Raw genomic sequence first — 26974 nt, forward strand, 5'->3', positions numbered from 1 at the left:
CCACAGCATGTGGGATCTTCCCAGACTGGGGCATGAACCCGTGTCCCCTGCATCAGCAGGCGGACTCTCAACCACTGCGCCACCAGGGAAGCCCCCTTCTCCCTTATTTTAAAGACAAACAAGAACTCCCCAGCACCCCAATTTTGGCACTTTGGGGTTTTAGGTCATATTAGAGCACATTTAGCTCCTGCTGGCATTATCAACAAACAAGGTGTCTAGTAGAAAGATGAAAACCAACTTCCAAATCCTATCTGTAGACTCCCAAGCCCTATCAAATTGAAGCGATAGTGATTTACATGGCAATTCCTGGGTGAAGTTTGCCCCCTGCTGGTCAGATTCAAAATAACATCTCCGTTCCAATTCAAACTCTAAAGAAGCATTATCAGGAGGAAAAAGGGTCGAAATGTATAGAAACAGTTTTAGTAGCTAAAAATAATTATGGGAACATATAATAATGTATGTATATTTCTGCTATGAATAAACTAAAAAGTGGAAAAGTTTGGATCTCTAGATCTTAGGTATCTCAAATGAACATTATTTTATTCAGAAACCTTATTGGGTAACTAATCATCTATTAGGCACAAACGGGAGGTGTTGGGATTTGGGACCTTTTGCTCAGGATTTTACAATCTGGCTGGACAAAGGAACACTACAGAGATAACAGTAATGCCTCCAGAAGACTCACATACCGCAGTGACTGAATGACTACCGCCACCATCCCGGCTGTGCATCTTCCAGGTGAGGAAACAGAGACGAAGAGGTGCTGAAGCGACCTCACTACAGCCCCAAAGCTAGTTGGACACAGAGCTGGAACTAGAAACCAACAATCCCTCATCTATTGCTGGTTCTATTATGCCCTACTCTTAACAAGAGAAGAGAGGTTATAGCAAAATATCATGGTAGCACTAAAGAGAGAACTGACCCGGGCTTCCCTGGTGGCGCAGTGGTTGAGGATCTGCGGATCTGCCTGGCAATGCAGGGGACACGGGTTCGAGCCCTGGTCTGGGAAGATCCCACATGCCGCGGAGCAACTAGGCCCATGAGCCACAACTACTGAGCCTGCGCGTCTGGAGCCTGGGCTCCGCAACAGGAGAGGCAGTGACAGTGAGAGGCCCGCACACCGCGACGAAGAGTGGCCCCCGCTCGCCACAACTAGAGAAAGCCCTCGCACAGAAATGAAGACCCAACACAGCCAAAAATAAATAAATAAACAAATTAATTAATTTAAAAAAAAAGAGAGAGAGAACTGACCCTTCCGGTTGGGGGAATCTGGGGAGACTTCCTAGAAGACGTGCCAACTGAAAGATTGAGCAGACTTGCGACTGGCAGAAAAGCTGCAGGAAGGATATCCAGCTGGAGAAAACAACCTGAATAAAGTCGGGAGGCAAGAAAGGGCCAGGTGTGCTCAGAAAACAGCAGGGGAACTGGTGTGGCTGAAACACAGATGAGGTGGTGGCTGAAAATGAGAAGGGAATCGGAGCTGGCTGGGTGCGCAGCCAGACTGGAACAAGATGCTCTTACACGTTGGTACCAACTCCAAAAACACAGACGCTGACATTGGTCAGGGACCAGGAGGGAACTATGGGGCTAGAAATTTTCACTGGGTTCCTTTTTTTCCCTTCAAGTTAGTAAGACAATTTAGAGAGGACGCAATAAACAATAGGCAACTCACCACATATCCTGTGATATAAAAGCCAGCACAGGGCCTCCCTGGTGGCGCAGTGGTTGAGAGTCCGCCTGCCGATGCAGGGGATACGGGTTCGTGCCCCGGTCTGGGAGGATCCCATATGCCGCGGAGCGGCTGGGCCCGTGAGCCATGGCCGCTGGGCCTGCGCGTCCGGAGCCTGTGCTCCGCAACGGGAGAGGCCACAACAGTGAGAGGCCCGCATACCGCAAAAAGAAAAAAAAAAAAAAAAAAAGCCAGCACAGAGGGTTAAGTGGAAGAAGTTCTGTTATCCCTCCTGCTGAGGAAGGATGGGGAGGAAAAGCCTCTGGGAAGAAGTGCTATCAGGCAGTGTTTCCCAAACGTCTGCCATTTTCAAATTCTACCTTCACGAATTTTGCTGTAGCTGTGTACTTTCTGCATCTACTTTATATTTTCTTTAAGTTGATTATATATATTTCTTTAAGTTGGTTCCTTACTTTTACTGTAATAAATTTATTTAAAAGAAAACTTTATATTCTCAGTGGAAATTTAGCATCACCAGCCATATAGAAGGTAATTATAAAAAACAATAGAATTTAAATAAAACACAAAATTTATTTTATTATAGCCACATACTGCTATTTGCCAGAAGACTGAGCATATTCTCTCTTTGTTAAAAAGGTAGATTAGCAAGGTTACAAAGGTGTTAAGGAAAGACTAGGTGCAAACTGAGACTTTCCCATTGACATGATCCGAGGGACTGAAAGCTGATGGGAGAGACAGTAACTTTGTGACTCACGGCCGATCTCTGGGAAATGTGGCCATAAGGATGGCGAGTGAAATGACACAGGATGTGGTGACCAAAACAAGCGAAATCATGGCTCCACAAGTCAGGGGGCAAATTTTTATCAGCGTTTCTGAAAATCTTTATTTCAGTCCATTTTAAAAAGCTGAAGTATAGTGGATTTACACTGAATGGGTTGGGTCTTTTACTTCTCCTGGAGAGAATTTTCTTCACTGTAATAAAGGAACCTGTAAAGATTTCTCTCCAGTCACTAACCCATTGTTTTCTCTGCCCTTCTTTTACATCCTGTGGTCCCCCAAAAGCCCACGATTACACTGAGACTGACCCAAGTAATAAGCTGCTCAAAGGGAAGGTGGTGCCTGCCGTTAGAGGGGCCCCCCTCCAGCTGCCGGAGAGCAAGGCCCCCAGGGCCGGGCAGGGCATCATGTGGGGCAGCCTCCTGCGGACTCCCCGGTATGGATGAACCAAGGACACCCTGGCACTGCTAAACATGGCCTCTTGTGCAATGACCACTGTGAAACCAGGAGAAACCTGCACAGCCCCCCGTAACCAGCCATGGGGACGGTAGATGGGACAAAAAGTAAAATCACCGGCAGCCCCACGAGACCAGAAAAAATCTAGATTTTATGAGTGGGGCTCTATCTCCTGTGCATATTTATATCTATGTCCGCCCGGGCTGCGGCCTCTACAATTAAAACTGCTTTCAGTTACTTCTCAGTAAAGGGCTAAAAAGAAAAGGGAAGAGGCAGGTGTGATGTTCACAGATGCATTTTATTTTTGAGAGACTGAATCCATCAAAGGAAGAACAAGGAGATGGTTTATGTCGGGAGAATTTTTACCAGTGGCTGGCGTCCCTAGTCACTCCCTGCTGGCTTTTAGCCGCTCACTCTGCGAAGCCGTGTGTCCCCCTCAGCAGACTGGCTGGCTCAGGGGACACAACTTTCCCTGAAAGTTTTTTTGTTCACTGAGATTGCTTCATATGAGTCCCGGAGGATTGCAGCAAAGAGAGTTTTATTCTCACAGACTCGCTGTTGCACAAACAGTGCAGTGCACGGCCTTTTCATGAACTTCAGATAAATGCGTGCAGCTCTCAAGGTTTCAGGATGGCATGGCTGCAGAACGAGAGGCACATTCTATTACACTAATTAGCTGTATGACCTTGGGCGGGGGGGGGCAAGGTGACATCTGAGGGCTTTTCTGACTCTTACGATTCTATACCTGAGCCACTCAACGGCCCACCCCTCATCTTCTCCACCTCTAAACTGAAGGGGCCACGCTCCATGACCTCTCAGGTCCCTCCCCGGCTCTGGGAATGACACTGACCCTGCCTCTCCCGATCCTGGCCCCCATCCCCATCTGTTTCCATTAATACCGTTTCCTATTCTGATACTTCCCAAGCCACCCCTTTTCCCACAGCTGGTTTATCCAGCTCTAACATTTCAATCCCTGTAATGTGCTGGTTTGGAGATCCCAACGTCAGCCGGGCGGGGGAGACACACCAAAGAGGAAAGGGGAGGAAGGAAGGAGGAGGGAAAGGAAGGGGGCAAAACCCCTTTTCCCTATTCAGTCATTTGTAGAGACAACAAAGTGAACGCAAACTCTCTTCCTACTAAAGAATTTAAGACATTTTCCTCCTTGGTCCTCCCTGCTCTTTTCTTAGGTGCTGTCAAAACGGGCCACCACTCCCCCAGCTTCATGGAGAACCTCTACCTCGCCTTCACTCTCCTCTCCTAGACAGTTCACCCACTCATAACCTCTCCAGCTGCTTCCTTCCTCCTTACTAGGACTCCTTTCTACTTCCTTTCCCTCTAAGCAGTTGCAAAGAGGGTATCTGTTCAGAACTGCTAAGCCTGCAAACCTCCCAAGAGGGCACCTGAGAACTCAGCCCTCTCTTCTCCAGGTCCGGGAGGACTTAAGGCCCGGGCTCAGCTGGCTCTGACTACGGGCTCTGGAGTCAGAGGGTTCAGATCAGAGGGTCACCGTTCACTGGCTCTGTGCTCTGGGGCAAGTCACTTAAACTCTGCAAAACTGGCGATGATACCACATTTGGCTTCACAGGGTTGTTGTTAGAATCAAATAAGTTATTTCACACAAAGCATTTACAGGCACAGCGCTTGGCACACAGGACGTGACAGTGAACAGTCACGGCTGCTGCCATCATTATTATTCTTCTCACTCCAGTCTCTACTCCCTGTGCCTCATCCTTGCTCAAGATGCTGTCTTTCTCCTCCTCAGTCCTGTAACTGAACCCCTGCCCAGAGGTGGGTGCTGGCCAGGTGTGCCCAGCCAGTGCTTCCTACTTTTTGCCTCTAGACCCCTCGTTGCCCTGCTTCACACATTCTTGCTGCCTCTGGCTGAACCTGCCTGGACCCCTCAGCCAACAGGCCCGGCAGCCTACCCTGGAGACGTACCCTCCCCACCTGGCCGCCCATCTACACACCCCTGTCCCCAAACAAGAACTATCTGGGCCGGCTCACAGAGCCTCTGCGGCCGCTGCCCACAGCCTTCCACGACAACATTAACTTAGTCTCCAGGCTTACCCCCCAGCTCTCTCACTGTGCACCCCTCTTGTGCTATCCATCTCCTGCTTTTCCTTTTTCTGCCTCCTGGTTCCCTTCCTTCACTTCAGCCACTTTTGTTTATCCTTGTCTAAAAAGCAACTCTTTCTGGCTTTCAAGTCCTTTCCAAAGGATTCCTCACATCTGAGAAGCTTCCAGAATTAGGTGAGACTGTTTCTTATGTTCCTTAGTACACCTGACCCTCTACATCACACGACGGTCTCAGCAGGACAGTCTCGTCCAGTGATTTCTGTAGCTCAGCCTGATGGGGTCGACCACAGAAAAAGCAACGTGGTACCTACCCAGAAGTCATGTCCCCTTCCTCTCGATTCAAGCCCTGATTTTGCTTGGGACGGCAATGAGCCCAGCTAAAAAGATTCCATTCCCTAGCCTCTTTCGCACTGAGGGGTGAGCATACACCGTATTTCTGATCAGTGAGAAAGATGCAGCAGTCCCTGGAAAGCATATCCTGGCCCCTCACCTCCAAAAGACAAATTCTTGCTAAGAAAGAGCCCTTCAACTTCACCTTCACCTCCATGTCCTCCTCCATTCTTCCTGCGTGGAAAACAGAAGTGAGGCCTGGAGGTACAGCAGCCATCATACAACCACGAGACATGAGCATCATGACAAAGGCCCACATGCTAAGGATGGTGGGCAGGAAGATGGAAAGAGCTCTGTCCCTGCTGTCAGGATGGAGCTGCCACACCCGCCCTGGACCACAGAGCGCTGGACCTTCTATCTTCTGAGACAACCCTCTTTCCGTTTAGGTCTGTTAATGGGGTTCTCTGCTGCTTGCAGATGAATACTACACCTCACTAATACAGCACAACTAGTGGCAAATGAGAAGTCATTCTAGTCAAGAAGGAACACATATCCTATGGAAAAACCAACCTCATGTAATCATAATTAGGTAACCTTAATATACGGTCTCATAAGAGAAAGCAATGATTTGAAATGGATACAAGAGGAGAACAATTCCCAGGCAACAACGGATGAGTGACATCACCAAAATCTGCCAGAAGAAAAGGTGTCAAACTCAGGGGAAAAGCTGAGCAGGCCCCTCTACAACTCCATCCAGCCTAGAAAGAGAAGAGCTCACTCACTATACAGAGTGGAGCTGAGACAACACGTAAGAGGAGGCCTCTACACTGAGAGAAATGGATGCCGTTTTGTATCTGCAAATACCCCAAGATCGTGCCATATCAAAAAGGTGTGCAGGGGCCTCCCTGGTGGCGCAAGTGGTTGAGAGTCCGCCTGCCGATGCAGGGGATACGGGTTCGTGCCCCAGTCTGGGAGGATCCCATATGCCGCGGAGCGGCTTGGCCCGTGAGCCATGGCCGCTGAGCCTGCGCGTCCGGAGCCTGCGCGTCCGGAGCCTGTGCTCCGCAACGGGGGAGGCCACAACAGTGAGAGGCCCGCATACCGAAAAAAAAAAAAAAAAGAAAGGTGTGCAGAAGAAGTGTGATCACGTGTCCCTTGCACCACTGGTCACACACCTGTCAACATGTCAGTGGGTCCTCGTTCCCAACACTGCAAAGCACACGCTTGGAATTCAAGGCCCTGCATGCGGGCCCTCCTCTACCTTGTCCATCTACTTCCTTTACTTCTCCAGGCGAACCCCGGGATTCAGTCCCCCGCTCTGCGCGCTCCAAGCACACCAGGGCACATGCATGCCTCCTCCACTGGCCCCTGTGCCTGGGAGGTCTGCCTTGCCTCAGGGTTTGTCAACTGTTTCATTTCAAGGCCATGATTCATGGACCAAAATGAGTAATTTCAAGCGGCCACGTAGAAAGCCCAGTTCAGAAGGGCAAACACTCTTTCTGAGTTGTGCAGGGCCTTTGAGACCCCTCAGTTCTAACGCTGACGAGACAGAGGCTGAGGCTGCTGAGCTGGCAGCCCCAGGTGACACCGGACCTCCCCTCCTCTCTCTCCCAGTCAGCGCTCAGTGGAAAGAAATCCTGGGTACACAGGGCTTGAACATCTGGGATTTCCCAGAATCGTGATATCCTACGGCTGAAAGGGGAATTTTGAGATCATCTAGTTCAAATCCCTCAGGAACCTCAACCCAAAGAGTTCACATGACCTGTGCCAAGGTCACAGGGCGGGTGGGTGGCAGGGAGACTAGCACACAGGCAGATATTCTGACTCCTAACACGTGCGTGGGGAAGGGGGGGCCCCTAAAGAAGGAGGGTGAGTGGAGACGGGCTTGGGAATGGCCTCCAGGGCAGACGCCCGCCCGCATTTCATGTGCACTTGGAGCTCCTGGCTCTGGGCTGAGAGCCTCCCGGACAACTCTGCCCTCGGCCTTGGAAGGAATCATGGCCTAAACCCGTAACGAGAACTGGCCCCTGAGCTGGCTGCCTGGGAATGGGTCCAGTTCTTGGAGGGCACGGCAGGCTTAGAAGCAACAGTCATTTCCAATGCCTAATTGAACTTAATGATGAGCCTAATTAGGCCTTTTAACGGCGGGACCGGCAAGGCTTTGGCTCGCGTCCCGACGGGCAGGCTGCGTCCTTTACTCTCACCTTCCCCTCTGGTCAGGAGGCCGGCTGCCCGGAGCCAGCTCTGCAGGCAGCTGGCTGGGGAGGCTGAGAGGCCGAGGTCAGGCACTCACCCCCTGCTGCGCTGCCCACAAGGGAACAAGACGGCCCTGGGGAACACCCGCCGAGGCTCCACCCGGTGCAAAGGCACTCTGCCAGGGGTCCAGGGCACAAAACAGAAGGTGGCGAGGCACAAAGAACAGGAACGTGACCCCGCGGTCAGACTCACCTGGGTTCAAATCCTGCTGCCTACTTACTAGCTGTGTGAGCATGAGCAGGTGAGTGAGCCTTTCTGAACTTGCTTCCTCATCTGCTAGTGGGAATAATACCACCACCTACTTCATGGGGGTGTTCCGAGGATAAAGTAAGACAACTGTGCTTAGCACAGCACCCAGCACAAAAGCCACATTAAATGGTGTGTGGGGTGTGTGTGTGTGTGTGTGTGTGTGTGTGTGTGTGTGTGTGTGTGTGTGTGTTTTCCCATCCATACAACAAGAGGGCTGGGCAAGACATGTGGGCTGTCCATACGTGGTTCTGCAGTGTGGCCCCAGAAGATGGAATCTGGATCAGAGGATGGAGCTGCAAATCTCCTAAAGATGAACTGTTTAAGAAACATCGCGGAGAGGGGAGGTTGTGTGTATGTATATATGTATATATGTGTACACACACATATAATCCTCCCTCCATATCCATGGGTTCTGAGTGGATTCAACCAACCACGGATTGAAAAAAAAATCTCAAAAAGCTAACCTTTAATTTGCCATACTCCGGCAACTCTTTACATAGCATTTACAATGTATTTACAACTATTCACATAGCATTTAAGTTGTATTAAGTATCATAAGTAATCCAGAGATGATTTAAAGTAGACGGGAGGATGTGTGTAGGTTATATGCAAATACCACACCATTTTGAGCATTGACGATTTTTGTATCCAGGGGTGTCCTGGAACCAATCCCCCTTGGATACTGAGGGACAACTACATATATATATTTCTGTAAGTATATCTATTGTGTAAAAATATGTAATATATCTACTGTTGGTAAAAGATACCAATGAGGGACTTCCCTGGTGGTGCAGTGGTTAAGAATCCGCCCGTCAATGCAGGGGACACGGGTTCGAGCCCTGGTCCGGGAAGATCCCACATGCTGCAGAGCAACTAAGTCCCTGTGCCACAACTACTGAGCCTGCACTCTACAGCCAGCGAGCCACAACTACTGAGCCCACGTGCCACAACCACTGAAGCCTGTGCGCCTAGAGCCCATGCTCCGCAACAAGAGAAGGCACCACAATGAGAAGCCTGTGCACCACAACAAAGAGTAGCCCCCGCTCACTGCAACTAGAGAAAGCCCACATGCAGCAACAAAGACCCAAAGCAGCCAAAAATAATAAGTAAATAAATTTATAAAAAAATACTAATGAACTGTTATGAGTAGTTACTTCTAGAGAGATGACTAGGATGGGAGGAGATGGTAGTTTCAGACAAATCTAGCCTCATATCTTCTTTGAATTTTTATACCATTAAAGTGTCTTTGGTTTGCTTGTACAACTAAAACAGACTTTATAAAAAATATGTTTCCATTGAATTCCCCAGCAGTAGAGGGGGTTCAGGCAGACCCCAGATCAGCACTTGTAGAGACACCAGAATTTGACAAGAGATTAGACAGAACCTTCTAGTTTCAAGACCTCTGCACTAAGTGATAATCCAGAGAGACAACGGAATATTCCATAGGATGCTGTGCTTTTTGGCTGGTGACATTTAAAGGATACTTCTGTGGGCCTGTCAGTTCCTTCCTGACCCTCCTCCTTTACAATCCTACCCGTGGTTCCCAGAAAGAACCAGCTCCAGTCACAGGAAAATTTGCACCTCTGCAAAACTAGAAACTGTAAAGGGCTAAAAGTCAAAGCCTTCACAGGACACACTAAGAACCCATTCTAGAACCACTCCTGGTTTTCAATCACAAAAATAAAACTCAAGCTAGTCAAGAAAAGCTGAAGGCCTGCAGGGAAGCTGGGAGCAGGCTCTGGATGAGGTGGGGATCGGACCCTGTACTTTGCAGTCTTTGGCAGCCATGGTGACAGGTCTCCCCTCAGGCAACTTGGGAGCAGTACTGCTGAATTCGGTCCTAGAAACACAGCTCCTGAGTGCTGTGTAGCCTTGGGCCTCAGCTGTCCTCTCCCTGGTACACAAGCATAGGCAACAAGTTCATCTCAAGTCACTGCATGTGCCCCTCCCCATCTCCCTGGGCATCTGGTGCTCACCTCTGCTCCAGGGAGGGACTGACCAGGGCCACTTGTCAGGAAGACTGCTCCACTTTTCAGAGTGGGAAGGGAAGTATCCAAATGCTCCCCCACATGGGGCTTATGGGAAAAGACGGCTACCGCCTTCAACTGGGAGGCACTTGACAGAATTGCAAGATTCCAATTATTTAGTCATTTGCATAAGTAAACTGGTTTTGTGACACTAGACTAGCCATCCACGGCCCTAAACTGCAATGAATATAATGTAGAACATCACTTTTATCAATCCAAATGTAAATGCATGAAAATGCCCCTTCCCCAATCCTCAGTGGAAAAAAGGTTGATGCATGCTTCCTATCTCTTCCCTAGCCTATGGAATCCATATGTACCATATCTGAAGCCTTTATGATACTTTCCAAAGAGTCAATGTTATGGCTATTACATGAATAAATACTGCAAGTCTCCTTTTACAACCTGGGAAAATATCAATATCATACCTTTTGTCTGCTCATAATTACTTTCATTGAGATAGGAAATTCTGGAGTACTATGCAGCCCGTAAAAATGAGGCAGTTCTTACCATATCACCCAGCAATCCCACTACTGGGCATATACCCAGAGAGAACCATAATTCAAAAAGACACATGCACCCCAATGTTCACTTCAGCACTATTTCCAATAGCCAGGTCATGGAAGCAACTTAAATGCCCATCGACAGATGAATGCATAAAGAAGATGTGGTACATATATACAATGGAATATTACTCAGCCATAAAAAGGAACGAAATTGAGCTATTTGTAATGAGGAGGATAGACCTAGAGTCTGTCACACAGAGTGAAGTAAGTCAGAAAGAGAAAGACAAATACCGTATACTAACACATATATATGGAATTTAAGGAAAAAAAATGTCATGAAGAACCTAGGGGTAAAACAGGAATAAAGACACAGACCTACTTGAGAATGGACTTGAGGATATGGGGAGGGGGAAGGGTAAGCTGTGACAAAGTGAGAGAGAGGCATGGACATATATACACACTACCAAACGTAAGGTAGATAGCTAGTGGGAAGCAGACGCATAGCACAGGGAGATCAGATCGGTGCTTTGTGACCGCCTGGAGGGGTGGGATACAGAGGGTGGGAGGGAGGGAGATGCAAGAGGGAAGGGATATGGGAACAGATGTATATGTATAACTGATTCACTTTGTTATAAAGCAGAAACTAACACACCATTGTAAAGCAAATATACTCCAATAAAGTTGTAAAAAAAAAAAGAAGATGTGGTACGTATATACAATGGAATATTACTCAGCCATAAAAAAGAACGAAATTGGGTCATTTGTAGAGACGTGGATGGACCTAGAGAGTGTCATACAGAGTGAAGTAAGTCAGAAAGAGAAAAACAAATATCATATATTAATGCTTATATGTGGAATCTAGAAAAATAGTACAGATGAACCAGTTTGCAAGGCAGAAATAGAGACACAGATGTAGAGAACAAACGTATGGACACCAAGGGGGGAAAGCAGTGGTGGTGGGATGAATTGGGAGATTGGGATTGACATATATACATTAATATGTATAAAATAGATAACTAATAAGAACCTGCTGTATAAAAAATAAAATAAAATTCAAAAATAAATAAATAAATAAATAAATAAGGCAGTTCTACTCTGTATTGAGATTCTGAAAGATCACCAAGAAATACTGTAATATGATAAAAGAAAAATGCAGGATAGATATGCTACCATTTATGCTGGGGCAGGGGAGTAAAAGAATACATTAACATATTTTTTGTAAAGGCATAGAGTATCTTTGGGAGGAACTCAAAAACACTGGTGAACAGTGGCTGCCTCCAAGAAGGGAATCTGGGTGCCTGGGGGGAACAAGAAAGGGAGAGAGAAACTTCCATTTTATATCCCAGCCTTTTTTGTGTTTTGAATTCTATACTATGATTTTTAAAAATTTGTTTAAAATAAATAAAAGTAAAAATTCACTAAGAGTTTTAATGTCTCAAAAGATGACATGAAGTCATACAATGTCTAAAATGTAAGGATTTGTATTGCCTCCGCATCCTACTCTTTCTCTCTCACAATCCTCTTCAGGAAATGGTTCACCTTTCTCAACTTAGTTACGTTTGAGCTTTAAGGTCAAACAGACCTTACTCCATAAAAAGGCAGAATACTGTCATTCCAAAAAGGGGTTCTGTCTGCTAAAGACAGACCTGGGGGCACGTGCTAGTCAAGGGGCAGTACTCTGTCCACATGTCCGCAGAAGCAACAAATGCTCACCTTCACCTCTGCCCGTGCAGGGTGACTGGCAGTAAATACCTTATGGCTGAGGACACTGCGGGGCTGAATAGGAAAGGACAGCTCAGCTGAATCCTGCCATCACCTGACCCTTATTCTCATTCCTCCCTACCTAATAGCTACCAACACAAGTGTCTGAAGACAGGAAGAGTGTAAGGATCGAATGAGCTCGACAAACCACATGCTTTCCCTGTTCCATGGGGTCAATTATTTTTCACTAGTTATTTCAATTGTACACAGTTTTGATATTATTTATTTTGTCCTCAGATCCTACTGAATGTAAATGATTTACAGTGATAAACAATACAATTAAATTCCAATTTTCTAAAAAAAAAAACACCCAAACAAACAAACCAAAAACAACCCTGTGAATTCTCTAAGTTCACTAAAGTAAAAACTTCTCTAGCTCTTCCTCTACCATCTTTCCATCCAGGCTCTGAACATAACTTGAGAGCAAAGCAAGAAATTCCTCTCTGGGGAGCCCACACAGAACAAACAAATGTAAGATGTACATTAAAAAGATATGTTGTTAGATGACATGATACTATACATAGAAAATCCTAAAGATGACACCAGAAAACTACTAGAGCTAATCAATGAATTTGGTAAAGTAGCAGGATACAAAATTAAGGCACAGAAATCTCTTGATTCCTATACACTAACAATGAAAAATCAGAAAGAGAAATTAAGGAAACATTCCCATTTACCACTGCAACAAAAAGAATAAAATGCCTAGGAATAAACCCACCTAAGGAGACAAAAGACCTGTATGCAGAAAACTATAAGACACTGATGAAAGAAATTAAAGATGATACAAACAGATGGAGAGATATACCATGTTATTGAATTGGAAGAATCAACACTGTGAAAATGACTATATTACCCAAAGCAATCTACATATTCAATGAAATCCCTATCAAATTACCAATGGCATTTTTCACAGAATTAGAACAAGAAATTTTACAATTTGTATGGAAACACAAAAGACCCCTAAATAGCCAAAGCAATCTTGAGAAAGAAAAACGGAGCTGGAGGAATCAGGCTTCCTGACTTCAGACTATACTACAAAGCTAGAGTAATCAAGACAGTATGGTACTGGCACAAAAACAGAAATACAGATCAATGGGACAGGATAGAAAGCCCAGAGATAAACCCACACACATATGGCCACCTTATCTTTGACAGAGGAGGCAAGACTATACAGTGGAGAAAAGACAGCCTCTTCAATAAGTGGTGCTGGGAAAACTGGACAGCTACATGTAAAAGAATGAAATAAGAACACTTCCTAACACCATACACAAAAGTAAACTCAAAATGGATTAAAGACCTAAATGTAGGGCCAGACACTATAAAACTCTTGGAGGAAAACATAGGAAGAACACTATGACATAAATCACAGCAAGATCCTTCTTGACCCACCTCCTAGAGTAATGGAAATAAAAACAAAAATAAATAAATGGGACCTAATGAAACTTAAAAGCCTTTGCACAGCAAAGGAAACCATAAACAAGACAAAAAGACAACCCTCAGAATGGGAGAAGATATTTGCAAATGAAGCAACTGACAAAGGATTAATCTCCAAAATATACAAGCAGCTCATGCAGTTCAATATCAAAAAAGAAACAACCCAATCCAAAAATGGGCAGAAGACCTAAATAGATATTTCTCCAAAGAAGACATACAGATTGCCAACAAACACATGAAAAGATGCTCAATGTCGCTAATCATTAGAGAAATGCAAATCAAAACTACAATGAGGTATCACCTCACAATGGTCAGAATGGCCATCAAAAAATCTAGAAATAATAAATGCTGGAGAGGGTGTGGAGAAAAGGGAACCCTCCTGCACTGTTGGTGGGAATGTAAATTGATACAACCACTATGGAGAAAAGTATGGAGGTTCCCTAAAAAACTAAAAATAGAACTACCATATGACCCAGCAATCCCACTACTGGGCATATACCCTGAAAAAACCATAATTCAAAAAGATATACATGTACCACAATGTTCATTGAAGCACTGTTTACAATAGCCAGGACATGGAAGCAACCTAAATGTCCATCGACAGGGCTTCCCTGGTGGCGCAGTGGTTGGGAGTCCGCCTGCCGCTGCAGGGGACACGGGTTCGTGCCCTGGTCCGGGAAGATCCCACATGCCGCGGAGTGGCTAGGCCCGTGAGCCATGGCCGCTGAGCCTGTGCGTCCGGAGCCTGTGCTCCACAACGGGAGAGGCCACAATAGTGAGAGGCCTGCGTACCGCAAAAAAAAAAAAAGTCCATCGACAGATGAATGGATAGAGATGTGGCACATATATATACAACAGCATATTACTCAGCCATAAAAAGAAACAAAATTGAGTTATTTGTAGTGAGGTGGATGGACCTAGAGTCTGTTATACAGAGTAAAGTCAGTCAGAAAGAGAAAAACAAATACCGCATGTTGATGCACATATATAGAATCTAAAAAAAATGATACTGATGAACCTAGTGGCAGGGCATGAATAAAGACGCAGACGTAGAGAACAGACTTGAGGACACGGGCGGGGGAAGGGGAAGCTGGGATGAAGTGAGAGAGTGGCATGGACATATATACACTACCAAACGTAAAACAGATAGCCAGTGGCAAGCTGCCGCATAGCACAGGGAGATCAGCTTGGTCCTTTGTGACCACCTAGAGGGGTGTGATAGGGAGGGTGGGAGGGAGGCTCAAGAGGGAGGGGATATGGGGATATATGTATACATATAGCTGTTTCACTTTGTTGTACCGCAGAGACTAACACAACATTGTAAGCAATTATACTCCAATAAAGATTAAAAAAAAAAGATATGTTGTTGCTTGGCCCTGAAGCCACCTTTTCTGAATCTGTTTTGTCTTGGAAGCCACGTGGAGGAAAAGCACATATGCAGGTGGGAGCAATGATGATAAAGTTGAGACAGAGATTCAAGCAGGGGGCTCTCATGGGCATCTCCAAAAGCCACAGAAACAGGGACATGGTGCCCAAGCCCTGGGCACATTTGTTGGAAATGGATGCACAATAAACTACCTAAGACCTTCCCTTCTCAACCATCTCACATGCAGCCGCCTCATCTGATTTCATCCAATACTGGACACTCATCTCTGATGCCTGACCAACCTCGCTGAGAACTAAATAACTGCTCACCCATGATGCCCAGGACCCCTGCCATGTCATACCAATTCTGGGATCTTTGTGGCTCAGGGCAGCATGTGGAAAAATAAATTCTCAATACTTCAACAAAATCATACATACTGATGAAAATCTGAAGGTCAAGGACTCAGGGACACCTGGTCCCTTTTTAATTACTGGGGCTCTGTAAGAAATGTCCAAAAGTCACTCAGTCATTAAATATGTACTGAACACCTATATGTGTCAAGTACTACAGACCGAGAAGCAAACAGTATAGACAAAAATCTCTTGCAAAGTAACTATTTACTGTTAAGTAATGGAAATGCAAAGGTAGCTACAACTCTTAAACAGTTCAGTAAAAAATAAAAACAAAAAAATAGAGAATGAGCCACATGCAGTGAAACGTTGTCAGAAGGATGTTTTGTTGTATTATTCTCAAGCTTTTCCACAGGTTTGAAACTTTTCAAAATAAAAAGACTGGAGCGGGCAAAAGGCAGGATTATAGGTATAATAAGTTGTATTTCAGGCAACCAAATAGTTGATGGGAGAAAGTTCCTTATGAAAGAATTTCTGTTAATAAGTGAGAATTAGAAAATCACCACTTGGGCTTCCCTGGTGGCGCAGTGGTTGAGAATCCGCCTGCGGATGCCAGGGACACGGGTTTGAGCCCTGGTATGGGAAGATCCCACATGCCACAGAGCAACTAAGCCCATGCGCCACAACTACTAAGCCTCTGCTCTAGAGCCCACGAGCCACAACTACTGAGCCCACGAAGCACAACTACTGAAGCCAGCACGCCGAGAGCCCCTGCTCCACACCAAGAGAATCCATCGCAATGAGAAGCACGCTCACCGCAACAAAGAGTAGCCCCCGCTTGCGGCAACTAGAGAAAGCCCGCGGGCAGCAACGAAAACCCTGCACAGCCCAAAATAAATAAATTAAATAAATTAGTTTTTAAAAAATCTTAAAAAAAAAAAAAGAAAATCACCACTTGACACCCTTTAATGAAATCATGGCTCTAGGCAACAATCATCAATGGATGCTTCAACCAGCAGGCAGGAGTCTGGTGGGGAACTAACATGGAGGCCACACCCCTGACCCTAAGGATCAGTCACAGCCTCACTTAAAGTGGAACCCCGGACACCTATGCCTATGGATGCGCTGCAGTGGGATGTACACAGCACCGCCTCCAAAGTACTCCTGCCAAGACTGCGAGCCTGCGTCTAACCCCCAGCTGATCTAGATCTAACCCCCAGCTTCACAGGGAACATGAGCGCCAAAGGAACAAGTTAGAAACCTTAACTAGGAAGCAATAGGTCAAATCCAGAATGTGGGACACTCTACAGGACAAGTTTCTCAAAAAAACCCACAAAAAACCAATGACATGGGAGAAAAAAGAGGTGGGTGTGGGGTAGGGAAGGCTGCAGAATGAAAGAGACTAAAGATGACTAAATACAGGTGCAGACCTTGATTTGCTCTTTTTATAATCAACTATGAAAAGACATCTTTGAGACAATGGAAGTACTTGAATATGATCTGGCTATCAGATGACATTAAGGAATCATTATTAATTTTGATAGGCATGATAATGGAATGATGGTTAATAAACACAAACAGTCCCTATCAGTTAACAGAAATTATCTTCAGCAGGAAAGGAAGGAGGGAGGAGGGCAACGACATTTTAACATGTTGTCAAGCTCCTTTACTCATCCTTGGCCTCATAAAGGATACAGGATTTTTCACACCCATAGGCACACCTTCTTAAGATGAAATAACTATATACCCTTATATATATCTAACCCAGCACTTCCCCATCTTTTTCAAGACTTGGGGCACTTAAAAATAACAGCTGTATGGAAAACTGGGGTGCATGGATAAGACTGCTGGTGGCTACTGGTGACAGCCTGGAGGCCTTGGCAGCTCTAAGCCTGGCCCAAAAGGTCCAAGAACACAGCACCCACATCTTGGTACACCTGCACTCACAGTGCAGCACACAGCACATCAGTGGGCAAGCTCTGGTTAACCTACCCTCTGTGACATCTTTCTAAGAAACTGACTTCTAAGGAGACGGACAGCCTATAACAGAGCTGCTTTAAAGAGCACAAAACATGTGTCTGCAACTGTGCTTACAGATCTAGGAGACTGGCAGCTCTGGATTTTTGCCTTTTACACTTTTGTAGCCTAATACGAATGAACTACTCGTGGCTAACAAGAAGGTAAAGAGACTCTGGTATGACAGTGACACAGAGGGAGAGGGCAGAAGCCCTTTAGTATTCTTGGAACATCTATGCCATTAAAAAAAAAAAAAAAAGCAAAAGGGAAAGAGAGGAGGAGGAGGGAAGGGGGCAACCTCAGGACCAGCACACGGCTGTTCTACCGCCATCTTGATGTCCTTGACACGTGCAGATGGTGTGGAAGTGGCTGGCACCAGAGCAGCCCATGAGAAGGAATGAGCGGCCTATGGAGATTTATGTGAGGAGAGTGAGATGGACAAGGTAAAATTGTCAGGAGGAGTTGTTAGAAAGTAAAATATATTGTGACAATTCCACTCCTGCCGTTCATCAATAAACTGACAGATCATTTAGTGTCAATTAGGAGTGATAGATGGACAAGTCCCCATGATCCTGGGCCAAAATTAATGGCTGGGAGGGAGAGGGTGATTGAAAATGACGGCTGACATTGAGAGCAAAGTCCTGAAAGTCCCTGAGGGGCCATTACTTGCCTCATTCCCTTGCAGATCAATGCAGGGACAAACCCCAAAACAGACACTTTGAGACAAAACTTAATCAGACTACCTTTCCTTCCTCCCTTTCCCAAGTCTGGTTGACTCTCGTTCAGCTCTATTCCCCACCGACTACAAGTGCCCCACCTCAGACAACTTTGGAGCCAAGGCCAGCCTGGCTCCAAGATGGAATCTTTGGCATAGCTATGACTGTGGTGCCAAGAGAGGGGACAGGATCCCAGGTCCCAGGCCATTCCTGAATACAGCCCTTTCCTGTGGCTCAGGGTGAGTATTTGGGTTCCGGCAGCCAACAGCTCTAGCCAGTGAGGTGGGTGACACATGCCCTGCTCTCTATCTTGGGCAGTGTTATGCAAACAAAACAAAGGCATCCCAGAAACTCACATCCGTGGTTGAGGGCTCCTCAGGCAGATCTGTAAACAGCCCGCCTACCTCCCACTGGCGACAATGCAGACCTCTGTGAGCCTCACTTTCCTCCTCCCTCCCTTGTAGAGGGGTACCTTACCTTAGAAACTAAAACCTACCCAGTAGGGTTGGTGTATTGCACATATAAGGTGCAGCTATGGACTGAATGAGTGTGGCTCCCCGAATTCATATGCTGAAACCCTAAACTCCAATGTGACGGTGTTTGAAGGTGGGGACTTTGGGAACAAATTATGATTAGATGAGGTCATGTGGGTGGAACCCCCATGATGGGATTAGTGCCCTCATAAAATGAGGAAGAGACAGAAGATCTCTGTGTGTGTGCACACACCAAGGAAGGCCACGTGAACCCAGCCTCTAGATTTCTAGCCTCCAGAACTGCGAGAAATAAATGCTTGTTGTTTAAACCATCCTTTCTATGATATTGTTACAGCAGCCTGAACTGGCTGAGACAGGTATCTAGTACAGTATCACTATTATCATCCCAAAAGAATTTAAGGTGAATATTTTTAGTGTGAATTCTCTGCTCTAACCAGACTGACAGTGCAGTTATTGCTCCCCACCCCCCAACACTTATGCCTACACCAATCCCTGAACCAAAATGCTCTCCTCACAGTGCTCTTTGCCCATCAGAATTCCTCCAGCTTGACCTCCATCTCCTCTGCAAGGGGCTCCCTGACCACTGTGATTACTCTCCTCTGACGTCACAATACCAGGGTTGGCCACTCCATTAGTTTCTCACTTATGATGTGCTCCTTCTGCCTGACTTTTGTGAATGAAAATGCCTCATCTCCCTAATTGGAATCAAAGCTCTTGCAGGGCAAGAAGCACATAGCTTCCCTGGGGCACCTGCAAATAGCAGGAGCTCACGTTTTCCAGCCTTCACGGGGCAGACCCTCAATCCAGCCCAACAATCGCCTCTTTTACCGCTAGTTGGCCCCCTTTCCTCTTTGTTTCAAATCTGTTCTACTTGCCTCCAGATGCCAGCTCTCCTTTGCTCCAATAAGCTCAACACTGTTTGCCTTCCCACTTTGAAAAAAGAAGAAGAAGAAAAAAAATGCAGGCCAATTCAAAATGGCCTCTTACCCCAATTCCCTACTCCCCTCAGCCTTTTTTGATAACTTACCAGCCTTTCCAAGCTCCCTCCTGTCCTGGAGGAAAAATGTCCCTGCCTCTTCCCGTCCAAGGTTAATTAGTCTCCCTCGGAAGGTCTTATCCTATGTCTCCAGGATCCTACTCCTTCACACCGCCCTGTTTCATCTGTAATCACTCTTTCCCCAGGTATCACACCCACGAGTCTCAACACAGACTCCCCCTTCCAAATACTGCCCCACCTCTTTCCTTTCCCTCTCAGAGTAGGAGCCTGTACCACTGTCCCCATTTCCTCACTTCCACCTTCCTCTTCAACCCACTGTAATCGGCTTTTGTCCCAACACAAATCACTCTTCGGAGACCTGCACCTCCCCAAGATTAGGGGACGGGGTGGAAGGGGTGGAAATGAAGAGGACCAATTTGGACGTGTTAGGATTGAGTTGCACATTCAGGTGGAAAGGTCATGTGGACAGCTAGATGCTCAGGGGAAGGACTGGGCTGGAGATACAAACTCTGGGGTTATCAGTATACAGGTGATAGGAAAACGCCCGAGAAGGGATGGAGAGCATTCCAAGAGTGAGCGTCAACAGAGGAGAGGCGGCTGGAGGATGAGCCCTGGGCATGCCGACAGACACTGAGGGGTCAGGACCAGGCGGCAGACCGAGGAGCCAAGCAAGGGGATCCCTTGAAAAGTCACACCAGAAATGGAAGAGCACTTCCCCCCCAGGGAAAATGGATCTGATCTGGAAAAATCTTTAATATATTTGTCGAGGAATTAACACTTGAGATTCTCTGTATTTTTCTCTAAGAAGCAGATATAGGATTTGACTCATTTCCATATTTCAAAATAAATTCCAGATAATACAAACACTAGAATCCCCTAATAACTTAGAAAAATGGGGCTCCTCAATTAGCCTCTCACTAGCATATTTCAAAGTCACCTTCTTCTTCTTAGTTAACATGAAAAAGCAGTGTTATGTTCACCAGAGGAACAGTGTGGCACTTAAATATCATATGGCATATATGGCATATAAATAGACAGAACGACCACCAGAACAGAATAACGAGTCCAAAAGGAGACTCAAGTACATACAAAGATATAGACTATGGCAAAGGTGGCTTCTAAATTCACTGGAGAAAGATGGATTTTCAAATAAATGGTGCTGGGACAACAGTCATTTAGAAAAAAGATAAAACTAGATCTGCACCTCATACCGTACACTGGAATTAATTCCACATGGATCAGAGATCTAAATTTTAAAATGTACATTTATGTACCAATGTTTCCTTAGGTCTGTCTCCCAAGGCAATAGAAATAAAAATGAAAATAAACAAATGGGACCTAATCAAACTTACAAGCTTTTGCACAGCAGAGGAAACCATAAACAAAACGAAAAGACAACCTACAGAATGGGAGAAAATATTTGCAAACGATGCAACCAACAGGGCTTAATTTCCAAAATATACAAACAGCTCATACAACTTGACAACAAAAAAAACAAACAACCCAATTGAAAAATGGGCAGAAGACCTAAAGAGACATTTCTCCAAAGAAGAAATACAGATGGCCAATAGGTACATGAAAAGATGCTCAACATCACTAATTATTAGAGAAATGCAAATCAGAACTACCATGAGGTATCACCTCACACTGGTCAGAATGGTCATCATTAAAAAGTCTACAAATCACAAATGCTGGAGAGGGTGTGGAGAAAAGGAAACCCTCCTACACTGCTGGTGGGAATGTAAGTTGGTGCAGCCACTGTGGAAAACAGTGTGGAGTTTCCTCAGAAAACTAAAAATAGAACTACCATATGACCCAGCAATGACACTCCTGGGTATATATCCAAAACAAACAAAACAAAACAAAAAAACAAAGACACTAATTTGAAAAGATACAAGTACCCCAATTTTTTTAGCAGCATTATTTACAATTGCTAAGATATGGAAGTAACCTAAATGTCCATCAACAGGTTAATGGATTAAGAAGTGGTGTATAGAGATACAAGGGAATAGTACTCAGCCATTAAAAAAAAGAACAAAATTTTGCCATTTGTAGCAACATAGATAGACTTGGAGGGCATTATGCTAAGTGAAATAAGTCAGACAGAGCAAGACAAATACTGTGTGATATCACTTCTATGTGGAATCTAAAAAATACAAGAAACTAGTGAATATAACAAAAAAGAAGCAGACTCACAGAGAACAAACTAGTGGTTACCAGTGGGGAATGAGGGTGGGGAGGGGCAATATAGGGTGGGGGAGTGCGAGGTAAAACTGCTGGGTGTAAGACAGGCTCAAGGACGTAAGACAGGCTCAACAAGAAGGGGAATATAGCCAATATTCTGTAATAACTATAAATGGAAAGTAACCTTTAAAAATTGAATAAAAGCAGGTGGCTGGCCTGTGGGCCACAGTTTGCTGAATCTTAACATATAGAAACAAATACGGATACATTTTACATTTATATATACATGCTTATTTTTTGCAAAAAGAAGTACGGGAAGGATAAAACAGAAACTAAGAAAGAAGTTACCCATGGGAGACGGATGGGAATGAGGTAGAAAGAATAAGGATGGGAGTGAGATATCTCTGAGTATACCTTTCTATACCATTCTGATACAATAAAAAGTACACAATATCACCTGTTCTTGCCAAAAACATTTAACTTGAATCTAATCATGAGGAATCAATCAGAGAAATCTAGAATGTGAGACGCTCTACAAGACAACTGACCTGGATTCCTCAAAAAAGTCAATGTACTGGGTGGTGGTGTAGTAGGGCAAAGGGGAGCTGGAATTATTTTAGAGACTAAAAGAGCCTAAAAAGAGACAGAACCACCAACACAATGTGTGAACTCTGATTGGATCCTGGAACTACAGAAGAGATTTTGGGGACAACTGGGGAAATTTAAATATAGACTATATTTTAAATATTATTAAATCTTTATGAAATTTCTTAGATGTGATCATTATACGTGAGTATTTAGAGAATGTCCTTAATCTTCAGAGATGCAGGTTGGAGTATTAAGAGGTGAAATATCATGATGACTGCAGCTTATTTTCAGATGATTCTGGGGAGAAAAAAAGTGTGTGTGCACGTGTGTGTGTGTGTATGTGTGTGCTTAGAGGTGGGGAGTGGAAGGGGGGAATACTGGAAAAAATATTTTTGATAGTGCTATTTTGAAGGTAACAACTGCTGAAGGAAATTCTGAACAAAAGTAATGTCTCTTCTTTGAGAAAAAGAAATTCCTTTCCTGAGTTTATCGTTGGCCATCCCACTGGTGTAGTAAACATATATACATACATACATGTATATTGGTTTACCTTTCGTCTGAGACTTACTACAAGGGATTAAAGACCAAAATGATTTCTAATCCAGCAGTAACTAACAGGCAAGTCCATTCTGTTTAGAAAGTAACTTTAAGAAAAACACAGAATGTTAGAATATGGAGGAACTTTGAAAACATTATGCCAAGTGAAAGAAGCCAGTCATAAAGGACCACGTAACATATGATTCCATTTACATGAAATGTCCAGAATAGGCAAATCAGAGAGACAGAAAACAGGCTGGTGGTTGCCTAGGGCTGGGGAGGTTGCAGAGGGACACAGGCAGTGACTACTAATGGGTATGGCGTTTCTTTAGGGGGTAATAAAAATGTTCTAAAAATGATTGTGGTGATGACACTACAACTCTGAAAATATACTAAGAACAGCTGAATTGTACGTTTCAAAGGGGTAAATTGTAAGGTATATGAATTACATCTCAGTAAAGAGGTTATAAAAAACAAAAGAACAACACAGGAACACAGTGTCCCCTGCCCGCCCTCCCCCTGTGACCTGCCAGCACTCACTTGGAAGCCTTCGTGGAGTCATCCGCCCAGCCTCCTTGACGGCGCGGTGGCTTGGGAGGGGGAGCCTGCAAGGGAAGAGAAGTCAACAAAACAGTCACTCAAGACCAGCGTTCAAGCAAACAGGCGCTGAGGTTAAGGTAACCTAAACTAACCTTCTGAAACCTTCGAATGCAAATACAATACTATGAAACCTGGGTGCTTTTGTACCCTTCTGGAGGACAATCTGGCAACATCTACTGAAAGCCTTAGAAATGCTCACACTTTTTGAGCCAGTAATTCTAACCCCAGGAACTTATCCCAAGGAAATAATCAGAGAGAAACATAATGTCATTTTTGAATATAATGAATAACTGGATGTCAATAAGGAATTTAAGTAAATCACAGAATACACATGTGAAAATACTATGCAATAATAAAAAACTGTATTAAAAAGGAATTAATGATATGAGAAAGTTCAATGTGTGTTAACTTTTTAAAACATGTTCAAAATAGTAGGTATATCCTTCTAATTTTGTGAAAAGATCACTAATACAGAACATCTAGTGTTAATTAGCTATCAGTACATGAATGAGAGGGGATCCAGTGAAAGAATTATGGCAATTTCTTTTTCCTTCTTTATGCTGTTGTGCATTTTCCAATTCTTTTTTACCATTAATTTATATCACTTTTATAAAAAGAAAAGTAATAAAGTAAAAATATAAGAGAGAGGCTTGCTCCAAAGACACAAACTTAAGTGGTGGGTTAAAAAGCTACTCAAGTTATTTGGGCAGGAAGCATTCACCTGCAATAGATACATCCACAAACCCAAGTGCAGGAATTCTTGTAACTATTTTTGATTTTGTGGGCCACACAGTCTCTGTTGCAGCTACTCAATTCTGAAGCTGCAGGGCAATCAAACCACAGACAAGAAGTAAACACCTGGGTGTAATGTGTTCCAATAAAACTTTACAGAAACAAGCAGTGGGCCAAATTTGGTGGGAAGTATTCTGCAGACTCCTGGGCTAAAATCACTGTAATGTCCTTTCAATCTGTTGCTTAAAACCTAGCTTGCAGCTTTTTAAGAAAACATTCCTTCAATATGGCGAAATACCTTTTAACTTCTGATATTTTAATTTTACACCAAGATGTGTTTCCTTTCCTGCTTCTCTGGTAGCACCCCAGCCTGCCAAGGACATGTTCCATCTAGAGATGGAGCCTTTCTGTGGGATGAGGCAGAAGCTGTTGGAAAGGCCTGATGGAGGAGAAGGCAAGTCCTGGAAAGCCTGCATCCAACTTAGCTCCTGGGAAACCTAAGTAGTACTTTAGAGAAAACAAACCTGAGTAATGAGGCTCTGTACTCTCAGAAAAAACAAAAATGTAGAAGTAGAAGACGCACTATTGCTTGTCTCTCTCAGCGGGGAACCCAAAGAAGATGAACGAAGAGAGACCCAGTTAATTAATTTCCCAGTCCACGCATTCTTTTTTGGTATCCCTGCCACACACAATCACCGGTCCCCAGGCTGGATGGAGAAGTCTTCCATCCCAGGACCCCTCTTCCCTTAGACACAGGTAACTGAACCAGGGCTGCACCAGTCAGAGCCAGTCAGAACCAATCAAATTCTCTGTCCCAGGAATCTGGAACTGGAGCTCAGAGGTTAGGCTGCTCAGACAGCACAGAGTGTTGGAACTGTAAGGACCAGCTGGAATCAGAATAAGCCCAAACTACCACAAGCCAAAGTTGTGTATAAGCAGAGACCAAGACCGTTGTCTTGTTCAGCTCTTACCATGTGGAAGGCATTGCAAATGTTAAAGAGATTGGAACTGAACCATATCGGGCCCCTCCAGGAGGTTTTAAACCAATCTGGCCCACAGCTTTCTTCCCTATGCTTTTGCAGATAACATCCCACTTTCCTTTACCCAAGGGCAGGACCATCTTGTGACAATGTGCATTCCTGAATTTGGAGGTCACAAACTAGGAACTGTATATTTGGTTTTGCTATCCAGTGGTCTGTTTTTAAATTTAAACTACCGTTTTAAAAATTGTAAGATTTCCACACAAAACAGGACTCTCTGGCTTCTCTCGGAAAACTGGAAACTCTAGCAATGCTGGGGCTGAGGAGCAGCCGCCCTCTGGTGACTGGACACGTGCATTCTAGCTCGCCACGGTCCCCACTCGCTCTGTCTGTCTCCTTCCTGCTGAAGTCAAGTGCCAGTTGACATCTATTACGATGGCGGTTGTGCTGTTGTTTCTCTTCTAGTACAGAATTCTCTCTCTGTTCCTAGGCCTACTGGAAGTGGGAAAATGAAAGCTATGTCAGGTGTTTTGACAAAAATGGGAACAAGCATATTTCTTGGGTGGAAGTGGGATCTTTTCTTACCACATCAGTATGCACACTGCAGGTATGCCTGCGTCTAACCCCTAGCCCCACTTCACTCACCCAGGTGCCCTGCCTAGCCCCTGTGGCATCTGAGTGTGTGGCCCTGGAACTAGCTTCTCAGAGCTGGGATCCCCTGCTGTCTTCTCTTTGCTCTGGTGTTGGACAGAATAAACCCACGTGCAATCCATGGTGCCATGGTGTCAGGAGGCCCAGGCTTATTTGGCACTTTTCCACTGATAGTCCACAAGAAGAAGGGAAGGGGTCTGGTGGCCTTGGCAAGGTTCCTCAACCTGTGTGTCCTGACCCCACCTCTGCTTTCTGTCATGGGGTGTAGGTGACAAGGGGGACAGGAGGGGACTTCCCTGGTGGCACAGTGGTTAAGAATCCGCCTGTCAATGCAGGGGACATGGGTTCAATCCTTGGTCCAGGAAGATCCCACATGCTGCAGAGCAACTAAGCCCGTGCACCACAACTACTGAGCCTGCACTCTAGAGTCCGCGAGCCACAACTACTGAGCCCGCATGCCACAACTACTGAAGCCCGTGCGCCTAGAGCCCGTGTTCCACAACAAGAGAAGCCACTGCAATGAGAAGCCCGCGAACCACATAGAAGAGTAGCTCCCGCTCACCGCAACTAGAGAAAGCCTGCGCACAGCAACAAAGACCCAACACAGCCAAAAAAAAAAAAGGGTGGTGGGGGACAAGAGGAGCAGGGACTGAACTGGGGAGGGATTATGAAAGATTAGGCATCATGGAAAAGGAGCATAAGTGACATAGATTTAGGTCAAAACGCACTCCTTTCAGTAACCACTAAGCTGTTGAGGGATTAAATTAGTGACTATACAGTAAATGCTTAGAGCAATGCCTGGCACATAATAAGTACTACATCTTTACTGTTAGCAGCAGCAGCAGCATCACTAATGTCAATATTTGAAAGGTTAGGCCACGTGTAATAACATATACTGTACCATTTGGAAAAGAGGGGGAATAAAAAGACTCCTCTGAGCCTGGCCTGAGCTGTCATTTTGACTACTGATGCATCATACGGTTAATAAAGTTCCCTAAGATTCCAAACCCCCAAATGATCTGCTTTCTCTTCTTTAACCACAAACCCCAGAAAGTCACAGCTATTGGAAGGATGAGTGAGAATCCTTTCTGCCTAGATGTAACACAAAGACACTTCTTTTCTCACCTTCTTTCCACTCCGAAGCAGTGCCAGCTGCTAAATTAGGACAGCAGCTTCAAAACAGAAAGACCACCACACGAGAGTC

At 45.1% G+C, this 26974-nt stretch overlaps 1 protein-coding gene across 1 annotated transcript in view; it reads right to left on the bottom strand.

Annotated features, from left to right (window-relative positions):
- Positions 1 to 26974, bottom strand: part of IFT43 (intraflagellar transport 43) — an 89302-nt gene that overhangs the window by 32181 nt on the left and 30147 nt on the right. The window contains exon 3 of the mRNA XM_060095797.1: positions 23348 to 23412. Coding sequence (XP_059951780.1) covers positions 23348 to 23412 — 65 coding nt within the window. The remainder of the gene's footprint in view (positions 1 to 23347; positions 23413 to 26974) is intronic.

The sequence above is a fragment of the Mesoplodon densirostris genome, chromosome 4, assembly GCF_025265405.1.
Source record: "Mesoplodon densirostris isolate mMesDen1 chromosome 4, mMesDen1 primary haplotype, whole genome shotgun sequence".
In the NCBI taxonomy this organism is placed as follows: Eukaryota; Metazoa; Chordata; class Mammalia; order Artiodactyla; family Ziphiidae; genus Mesoplodon; species Mesoplodon densirostris.